An 11,034-nucleotide genomic window follows, 5' to 3' on the forward strand; every position below is an offset into this window, starting at 1 on the left:
TTCTTTCAGACGTTTTATTACCCAACTAGGTAACATCATCAGTACTAGAAGGAAGTGGGTTTTGTGGAGTGGAGGAGGAGGAGGACTGTGGGGAATACTCCTGAGCTTGGTTTTTTCCTTGCAGACCTTTCGTTACCCAACTAGGTAACATCATCAGTGCTAAGAGTAATGATGTTACCAAGCTCAGAAGAAGGATCCCACAGTCCAACCTTGAAACTTTATTCAGCAGTAATCAACATTTTCATGGCAAATTGGATCCAGGTAGTCCTCAACTTACGCTCACAACTGGGACCAGAATTTCCATTGCGAAGCGAGGCAGTTGTTAAGTGAAACACGTGGCCGTTAAGCAAATCTGACCTCCCCCATTGACTTTGCTGTTGTTAAGTGAGTCGCGCTCAATTTTACAACCTTTTCTGCCACGGTAGTTAAATCAGGGCAGTGATCCCCTTACTCACTTTCTGTGCCACCCATCTGCCCTATAAGGCGATTCCGGGTGGCCTGCAGATTATAAAAAGACAAATAGGTAAATGATTAAAGCACTAAAACCATGCAATTGAAAAGTTGTAAAATGAGTCGTGGAGTCGTTAAGCGGATCTGGCTTTCCCCATTGACTTTGATTGTTGGAAGCTGGCCCGGAAGGTCACAACTAGCAATCACATGACCCTGGGACACTGCAGCCATCACAAATAGACGTTGGTTGCCAAGCACTCAAATTTTGAATTTCTTGACTGGGTCACTTGGAGGAATTAAGCTACTGATCGCGTGCAGCAACACACCAAAGTTGGCAGGAATCCAGGGTCAGTTCCTGGGACAGCCACCATGTTAATCCAGAGATGCTTCTCCTGGCATAACCAAATCAGAATCCACCTTGGAATCAGTTTTAGAACGGTGGCATTCCACACTGTAAGTACTGGTGTTTTTAGGAGAGAAATCCTCCTGCAGGCTGACGGGGCATCGCCACTTCTTCTGACCATCTCCAGTACTTTTTAATCTTATCTGCTTGCCTCTTCTATCACTGACGCTCTGTGGTTCTGCTTTGTTGATTGGTAACAGAGACTCACCTCTGGCTGTGTGATTAGTCAGATCCCAGCAACACTCAATTATTTCATGCTGCCCCAGACTTCAGTCCACCCGTCTAATCTCCAATAATTTTTCCAAAGAATAAGTTTTATAAAGGACACAAAACCTAACACAAACTAATAAAAAGAGAAAAGGAAAGAAAGTAAAGGTGTTGAAGCCACAGGAACCTTGGGAGGAAGTGATCATGCAATATTGGAATTCAACATTATGGAAGCACAAGCAATAGAATACAGTCAAACTAGACTGGACTTTAAGAGAGCTAATTTCAATAAACTTAAGAGAGAGCTTGGGAAGGATTCCATGGATGAGAATCCTCAAGGGGAAAACAACTCAAGAAGCTTGGGAAATTTTGAAAAGTGAGATAATAAAAGCCCAGTCTAGCACAATACCAACAAAGAGGAAAAACAACAGCTCTCAAAAGAACACTGGAAGTTTTTAAGAAGAGACTGGACAGCCATTTGTCTGGAATGGTATAGGGTTTCCTGCCTGAGCAGGGGGTTGGACTAGATGACCTACAAGGTCCCTTCCAACTTTACTATTATGATTATGATTAAGAAACCAGCACGGCTGCATAACGAACTCTGATAAATTGAAAGATAAAAAGGTCAAGTATAAAAAGTGGAAAGAGGGGCACATAACTAAGTCAGAATGTCAGCAAATAGCCCGTGCCTGCAAAGACGAAGTGAGGAACGCTAAGGCTCAAAATGAACTAAGGCTTGTGACCAAAGTCAAAAATAACCAAAAAAAGCTGCTTTCAACATGTAAAAAACAAAAAGTAAATGAAATGATTGGTCCAAGATCCTGGAGCACTGGGGAACTACCAGAGGACTGGAAAAGAATCCCACCAGAGGGATTCGTACCTGGCTGACAGGCCGTACTCAGCATGTGGTCCTCAATGGAACCGCATCTACATGGATGGAAGTGTGTAGTGGGGTGCCCCAGGGCTCTGTTCTGGGCCCAGTGCTCTTCAACATCTTCATCAATGATTTGGATGAGGGGATAGATGGGGAACTCATCAAATTTGCAGACGACACCAAGCTGGCAGGAATAGCCAATACTCCAGAAGATAGGCTTAAGATACAGGAGGATCTGGACAGACTCGAACACTGGGCGCTATCTAACAAAATGAAATTCAATGGTGAAAAAAGTAAGGCAAGAAAAACCAAATGTACAGGTATAGTAGTGGGTACCTTGCTCAATAGTAGCAACTGGGAGGGGGATCTCGGAGTCCTAGTGGACAATCACTTAAATAGGAGCCAGCCGTGTGCTGCAGCTGCCAAAAAAGCCAACACAGTGCTAGGCTGCATTAACAGAGGGATAGAATCAAGATCACGTGAAGTATTAATACCACTTTACAATGCCTTGGTAAGGCCACACTTGGAATACTGCATCCAGTTTTGGTCACCACGATGTAAAAAAGATGTTGAGACTCTGGAAAGAGTGCAGAGAAGAGCAACAAAGATGATCAGGGGACTGGAGGCTAAAACAGATAAGGAACGGCTGCTGGAATTGGTTATGTGTAGTTTAACGAAGAGAAGGGTGAGGGGTGACATGATAGCAGTCTTCCAGTATCTCAGGGGCTGCCTCAAAGAAGAGGGAGTCAAGCTATTCTCCAAAGCGCCTGAAAGCAGGACAAGAAGCAGCGGATGGAAACTAGTCAAGGAGAGAAGCAACCTAGAACTAAGGAGAAACTTCCTGACAGAACAATTAATCAGTGGAACAACCTGCCTCCAGAAGCAGCGAATGCTCCAACACTGGAAGTTTTTAAGAAGAGACTGGACAGCCATTTTTCTGAAATGGTATAGGTCCGTGGTGGCGAACCTATGGCACAGGTGCCACAGGTGGCACGCAGAGCCCTCTCTGTGGGCACGCGTGGTGTGGTGTTGCCCCAGTCCTAGGCCTTCAGCTGGGTTTTGTAAAACCTTTTCGCTTTAGGCCTCTGCTGCCATGTGCAAAAAACAAAAAAAGGTTCAATCAATCAATCAACTTCAACTTCTCGCGGGGGGAAAAAACGATCTCGCAAAGTTGGAATTGATGGATTGAACTTTTTAGTCCCACCCAGTCTGCCGTTACCACTGCAGCCACGCCCACCCAATGGGCCACGCCCACTCGGCACCCAATGATACATAAGTGGGTTTTGGGTTGCAGTTTGGGCACTCGGTCTCTAAAAGGTTCGCCGTCACTGGTGTAGGGTTTCCTGCCTGAGCAGGGGGTTGGACTAGATGACCTCCAAGGTCCCTTCCCACTTTACTTTTATGATTATGATTATAAATGGGTGAAGAAGGGAAGGGAAGAGAAAGGGGAGGGAAAGGAGGGGAAAGGGAAAGGAATGGGAAAGAATAGAATAGAAATAGAAATAGAAATAGAATAGAATAGAATAGAATAGAATAGAATAGAATAGAATAGAATAGAATAGAATAGAATAGAATAGAATAGAATAGAATAGAATAGAATAGAATAGTAGAACGGTAGAATAACTGAGATGGAAGGGACCTTGGAGGTCTTCTAGTCCAGCCCCCTGCTCAAGCAGGAGAACCTATACTGTCTTAGGGGAATGTCCAGTCTGTTCTTGAAAATCTCCAGTGATGGAGAAGAGGAAGGGAGAGGAAAGGAAAGGAAAAGAAAGGAAAGGAAAGGAATGTTAGATGTTTTGTGCCAGCCATGGCAGTTCCCCAAAAAGGTCATCAGATGGGAGCAAAGAGGCTTCTTTGCTCCCACTGGTGGGTCAGGGGTCCCCGGCCCCTGCAGCCCCATTGGCGAGAGAGTTTTATGGAAAGGGAGGGGCTGAGACCCCCCATAAATACCTCTGCTCAAGGGACTGCTCTTTGTCTAGCTATGCTTGCTTGCTCTCTGTTCTCCTTGTTCCCTCTTCTGCTAGCTTACAATCCAGGCATGGAGGCCTCCATGCCAGGAAACTCTTTCTATTTACTTTATCGCTAAATAAAGCTTTGAATGATTGCATCCCTGCGTGATGCCTTTTTACTTGGAAGCACCTTAACGATCCACAAGGAATACATAGAGAAGGGAGGGAAAGGGGGAAATGTAAAAAACGCTACCTGTGCCTTTTCCCCTTGAGAGCGAGAGCTCCTTCTATGCCTCATTGTTTGGAGAACTGACTGCAAAGTAGACCCTCTCCATTCATCAAGACTAATTAAGACCATTAATCAAAGCCTGGTTCTAGTCCCTTTTGTACAGGTACTCAACTTGCCATCACAACAGAGCCCAAAATTTCCCTTGCTAAGCAAGGCAATTGAGTTTTGCCCCGTATTGCAAACTTTCTTGCCGCCGCAGCTGTTAAACGAGTCGCCGCAGCTGTTAAGCGAAATCGTGCAGTCACTAAGTGAATCTAGCTCTCCGGCGCCCCCCCCATTGACTTTCTGGTCAGAGGCCAGCTGGGAAAAGTAGGAAAAGGGGATCGCATGGCCCCAGCGGGGACAATGCAACGGTCGGAAGTAGACGGGCCAGTTGCCAAGTGCCCAAATTTTGATCACAGGACTAGAGATAAGAGGCAGCTGAGCCCTCAGAAGGAAAATGAGGGTGAGAATCACCTCAGAAGGAACCCTCCCTAGTTTCCAGAAGTGGGTGGAGCTAACTGACTCATATTTACGACGGTTGCCGCGTCCCAGAGGTCACGCTATCCCCTTTGGTGACCTTCCGACGTGCAAAGTCAGTCCCAGATTCACTTAACAACCATCACACTAACTGAACAATTGCAGTGATTCAATTACGGCAAGAAAGGCCGTAAAAGAAAGAGGCCAAATTCACTTCACAAATGTGCCGCTTAAAGAATTTTTGGAATCCGTTGTGGTCGTAAGTTGAGGAATGTCAGGGGTGACATCCATTCGTGCAAATGTGACGAGCCTTGGTTACTTCCTTTTGCAAACGTTCATTTGGGGAGTTGACGGAGTTGTAGGAGATGCACAGTATGAAGGCGAGTATCTCAGTCCCTTTCGACTGTCGCCGGGGTGTCAAAAGCAGGTGAAAATTGATTGGTGAAAATTGATGGCGCTATATTGTTATTGTTTTTCAGTGGGAAATGCGTAAGAATTGTATCTGGAGCCTAAAATAGACACCACAACCAGCTGTGCTCACAAGCATGATGCCTTAACCCCCCCTTTTACAACCCCCCCCAATGTTAAGCGTGACTCGAATGATGCTCCTGTCCGCTGTACAACAGCAAGATTGAGCTTGGTGACTGAGCAATGAGTCATTGGCTTATCTCCTGTTGCTAAATTCCTTGGTCCAAGCCCATTGGCTTCTTACCTGCCTTAAGACTGAATTGATTGCATTGTTCTAGCACAGGGGTCTTCCAACCTGGCCACTTTCAGACTTGTGGACTTCAACTCCCAGAATTCCTCAGCCAGGCTGGGCTGGCTAAGGAATTCTGGGAGTTGAAGTCCACAAGTCTGAAAGTGGCCAAGTTGGAAGACCCCTGTTCTAGCAGTTCTAGCGTGGCTGGCTGAGGAATTCTGGGAGTTGAAGTCCACAAGTCTTAAAAGTGGCCAAGTTTGAAGACCCCTGTTCTAGCAGTTCTAGCGTGGCTGGCTGAGGAATTCTGGGAGTTGAAGTCCACAAGTCTTAAAAGTGGCCCAGGCGGCAGACCCCTGATTTAAGCAACAGAAAAGTAGAGTTATGGAGCGCAGATTATTTATTTATTTATTTATTTTAATTCCATTTATATCCCGCCCTTCTCCGAAGACTCAGGGCAGCTTACAAGCTTAGCAGTAGCCTTCATTCTATGTATATGCCTGCTTACTAGGGCTTTTTCACACACCCCCAAGCGGCATTATTACAAAGTCAGCTTAATTGCCCCCAACAATCTGGGTCCTCATTTTACCTACCTCGGAAGGATGGAAGGCTGAGTCAACCTTATGGTTGATTGCACAACCAGATGTTCAGACTGGATTCGGCCTGTTTATCTACCTATCGACCTGGAGTAGACAGAGGTGCTTTGCAACTATTTGATTATTATTTGCATTGATATGCTGCCAGCTTGTTTAAAACACGAGAACAAAAAAGGAGAAGCAAAAATGGATAGAGAGGGCAGGACAAAACTGGGTAGAGGTAAAACAAAATAAGCCGAGTTAAAAGGAGGTGTCGGTTGTCCTTACCCAAGGCCTCGGTGATCGTAGCCAGGGCTTCTTGCCCTTCCGAACAGCAACAGAGTGGATCCCCTTCAGAGGACAAGGGCTGCTTCTGAGGTCCCAATAGATGGCACTGTTTAATCATAAAAAGGGGCGAAACTCACTTAACAACTGTCTCGCTTAGCAACATAAATTTTGGGCTCAGTTGTGGTCGTAAGTCGAGGAGTACATTTTATCCTATTGCTATTATTTCTATAGCCCTAAGGCAGGGGTCTTCAAACCTGGCCCTTTCATGACTGGTGGACTTCAACTCCCAGAATTCCAGTTCGTTTACTGACTGTTCAAAGTTACAACGGCACTGAAAAAAGTGACTTATGGCCATTTTTCACAGTTACCACCTTTCCAGCATCCCCCGTGGCCATGGGATCAAAATTCAGATGCTTGGCACCTGGCTCATATTTATGACCGCTGCCGTGTCCCAAGGTCACGTGATCCCCTTTGGCGGCCGTCTGACAAGCAAAGTCCATGGGGGAAGCCGGATTCCTTGAACTACCGGGTTACAAACTTGTCAACTGCAGCGACTCGCTTTAACAACCGGGGCAAGAAAGGTTGTAAAAATGGGGCAAAATTCACTTTAATTTAATAATTTAATTTGTATACCGCCCTTCTCCCGAGGGACTCAGGGAGAAGGGCGGTATACAATGTCTCACTTTGTTGTTGTTAGTTGCGAAGTCGTGTCCGACCCATCGCGACCCTATGGACAATGTTCCTCCAGGCTTTCCTGTCCTCTACCATCTTCTGGAGTCCATTTAGGCTCACGCCTCCTGCTTCAGTTGGGCTCAATTGTGGTCATAAGCCAAGGGTTACCTGCAATTGCTATTAGTGGAACAATTTCACTTACTATACGCCGTTACAATTCAGTTACTACCACAATACTACACTCTGCAGTCATGCTAGTAGTGCATAACAATGCTTTCTTTCAGACCAACGTTGTTCTGCCTTAATTCCTCTCTCTGGCATTTCCTCTGCTTTTCTCTTCTCTGTTCCCGGCTGGCCTGCAGAGTATTTGTAAACTTCCACCTCTTGCTTTTATACCTCTCTTTTTCCTTCTTGCGTCTCTGTACATTTCCCCCTCCCCCATTCACTCCCACCGCTTTGTTTTACTCGGCGACTTTCTCCTGTTTGCTGGTGGCTGCAGTGCTTCCCAACCACATGTGGCTCCTGCAGTCTGCCGCTCCCACACCTGTGTCAAAGTTGCAGCTTTATTGGCAACTCTGCGGTGCTGACGCGGAAAAAGGCTTAAATGAGGAAGGAGGAGGAAAAGCAGCACAGGAGCCTGCAAATTTTCTCAGCAGCGTACTTGTCCACATAGCTCACCCTCCCACATTTCATTTCATTTCTTATTATATGTGTATGTACATAGATATACGTAGAATGAAGGCTACTGCTAAGCTTGTAAGCCGCCCTGAGTCTTCGGAGAAGGGCGGGATATAAATGGAATTAAAATAAAATAAAATAAAATATATCACCCTTATTTTTACAAATAACTTAAGGCCCCAAACATACCTAATATTCCTTCTTCCTGCCTCTTCCTCATTTCTCTACAACAACCCTTTGAGCCCAAAGTCACCCAGCCAAACTTTCATGGCTAAGGGTGGGACTAGAACTCACCATCTCCTGGTGATTGGCCCAAAGTGACCCACCCGGCTTTCATGCCTAAGGCAGAACTAGAACTCACTATCTCCTGGTTTCTAGGCCATCACCTTAAACAGTAGGCCCAACTGGCTCTCATTTATAGTAACAGTTCCAAACTTTATTTCAAGCTCTTTGCCCATCAAATCTAAGAAAAATAATTCTGGCTCCATTTTCATATTTATTGTAAGAATCTCCGGAATCAGAACAAAACTCTTATCCCAGTATTTCCCCTTTGGAAGGAGCAACGGTGTCCCAAAACGTTATCCAACCCTTGGCTTGTGTTGCAGTTGATCTCAGCAAAGCCTCGGGCACCAAACTCCTTCAGTTTGGGCCTGATGCCATATGATTTACCAGTTTGACCAACCGGCCACACCATGCTGCTCTCATCGCTTGTTTGCATTCTCTGCAAACCTGCTTTTGGCAGGGAAATTGCTTCTCAGTGTGTTCCGAATACCATCTCACCCAGTCCAGTCTGTGGCATTAAAGCAAGCCATGGGGGCCTTGTTGTTTGAAAGACAACGTTTGTGTCCTCCTAAGCATATCCTGTGGGGTCCCGGTGGTATTTCCGTTGGCAGACACGTACCCACCTGCAGAGAGAATCCGTGGCTCACTGCCAGAATCTGTCACTGATATATATATATATATATATATATTTGTCCCCGCTGGCTGAGGAATTCTGGGAGTTGAAGTCCACAAGTCTTAAAGTTGCCAAGGTTGAGGACCCCGGTCTAGTGATTAAAGCACCAGGTTAGAAACCAGGAAGGTGAGTTCTTTAGCCCTAGCTTAGCCACGAAAGCAGGCTGGGAAACCTTGGGCCAATCAACAGGACACTGTGAGTTCTAGTCCCGGCTTACGTATGAATGCCAGCTGGATCACCTTGGACTGGTCGTTCCCCCTCAGCCCAACTCAACTTCACAGGGTTGCTGTGGAGAAAATAGGAGGAGGAAGGAGGTTGAGTTATTTGTAAAAACAATAAAAGGCAATATAAATAAATAAAACTTTGAAACCAGGTGGTAAATAGCCATAGCTCCCTTCCCTTGTTCATTCATTCATTCATTCATACATTCATTCATTCATATATATCCAATAGCAATAGCACTTAGACTTATATACCGCTTCGCAATGCTTTAGAGCCCTCTCTAAGTGGTTTACAGAGTCAGCATGTCGCTCCTCAACAATCTGGGTCCTCGTTTAACCGACCTTGAAAGGATGGAAGGCTGAGTCAACCTTGAGCCAGTCAGGATCGAACTCCTGGCAGTGGGCAGAGTTAGCCTGCAATACAGGTAGTCCTCGACGTGTAACAGTTTCTTTAGTGACTGTTCAAAGTTACAACGGCACTGGAAAAAAAGTGACTTACAACCGTTTTTCAGAGTTACGACCTTTCCATGATCAAAATTCAAAAGTTTGGCAGCCGGTTCATATTTATGACCGTTGCTGTGTCCCAAGATCATTTTGCGGCCTGCTGACAAACAAAGTCCATGGGGGAAGCCAGACTCACTTAACAACCAGGTTACTAATTTATCAACTGCAGTGATTCACTTAACAACTGAGGCAAGAAAGGTCATTAAAAGGGGCCAAAAATCCACCGTACAGATGTCTCGATTAACCACAGGAATGTTGGGCTCAACTGCCTTAAGTCGAGGACCGCCTGTACTGCATTCTAGCCGCTGCATCACTAGGGCTCCATCCCACTCCCATTGATTGGACTCTTGTTGGCTTACATTTTTCCCAACCGGTATTCCTTCTTCACTTTTTCCTCAATCTCTCTTTTTTCTCCTCATCAGGTGACTTCAATCTAGAAAAGGTGAAGAGATCAGTCTACTTTTTCAACTGATTCTGCAAGGTCATCTTTGTCCTGATCCTCTCTACATTCGAACTTAGACCCGGCCGGGGTGTCCGGGGGGGCATATTGAGAAGGAGCAACTTCCCATTTTTCTTTCCAGTCTCTCTGAACGGGATTGAAAATGTACCCGGTTCCTTAAATTTGGTCCCTCTCTCAATGCTTCTGGAGGGAATCAGCCTGACAAGGAATTCCTTCCCCACAGAGGAGTTGGAAACGCGTCACCCCGAAAACCGGGTTTTTAGGCTTATCAGGGACACATGAGTGTGCCGACAGGATGTTTCTCCGTAGATCGTCTGGAGAAAGGACTCATTTTGGCCCCGCCTGTCTCTTCTGGAAGAAAATAGTTGTTGATATTGGTTTTCGCTCTTGGGGGTCCTCGGCTACCGAATCCAAGATTGCGTTCCTCTCCCCTTTTCAATTTTTATGCACTTTGTTCCTGTTGAGGGGACATCCCTCCATCCCGGCTATTTCCTCTGGCAATTGCAAATAAAGTAAGTATTTGAAATATAAGCCGAGCTTTTTGACTCGTCCTTCTAGGTTTCGCGACGAGGGGAAGTAAACTTAGGAAAAAGTCTTTGGCTGCAAAGTGTTGGTCACCACCATACCAAAAAAAAAAAAAAGACGCGGAGGCTCTAGTAAATGTTCAGAGAAGAGCAACAAAGATGATATAACGGCTCTGGAGGCTAAATCATATCATGATCGGTGGAGGGAGATAAGTATGTCTGCCTATCAAAGAGGAGAATTAGGGTTGACATGGCAACTGCCTTCCAGTACTTGAGGGGTGGTCACAAAGAAGAGGGGGGGGTCAATCTGTTCTCCAAAGCAGCTGAGAACAGAAGTAAAGAGAGAAGCAACCTAGAACTGAGGGAAAAGTTCACATCAGCGAGAACAGTGGAACGGCTTTTCTCCAGAAGTTGTGGGTGCTCCATCACTGGAGATTTTTAAGAAGAGACTAGACAGTCACTTGTCTGGAATGGTATAGGGCAGGGGTCTTCAAACGTGGCCCTTTTATGACTTGTGGACTTCAACTCCCAGAATTTCTCAGCCAGTGTGCCTGGCTGAGGAATTCTGGGACTCGAAGTCCACAAGTCATAAAAGGGCCACGTTTGAAGACCCTTGCGATACAGGGTTTCCTTCTTGAGAAGGAGGTTGGGGCTAGAAGACCTCCATGGTCCCTTCCAACTCTTGTTATTCTGTAATATTTATTTATTAAATATATATGCCACCCACAAGGCGACTCTGGGTGGCTTGCAAAAGATAAATACAAAACCAATTTAAATTTTTGAAAAAGCAACATGAGACCAAGGGGATGGTCTACATTTTTTTTTATAT

General features: G+C 45.6%; 1 protein-coding gene across 1 annotated transcript in view; it reads left to right on the top strand.

Annotated features, from left to right (window-relative positions):
- The window catches only part of POLRMT (RNA polymerase mitochondrial), a 70,338-nt gene extending 60,138 nt beyond the window's left edge, over positions 1-10,200 (top strand). The window contains exon 21 of the mRNA XM_083363175.1: positions 9,644-10,200. Within this exon, the coding sequence (XP_083219301.1) occupies positions 9,644-9,693 (50 nt within the window). The 3' untranslated portion in view covers positions 9,694-10,200. The remainder of the gene's footprint in view (positions 1-9,643) is intronic.
- The last annotated feature ends 834 nt before the right edge of the window (positions 10,201-11,034 follow it).

This window comes from Vipera ursinii, assembly GCF_947247035.1.
Source record: "Vipera ursinii genome assembly, chromosome: 1".
Taxonomy (NCBI): Eukaryota; Metazoa; Chordata; class Lepidosauria; order Squamata; family Viperidae; genus Vipera; species Vipera ursinii.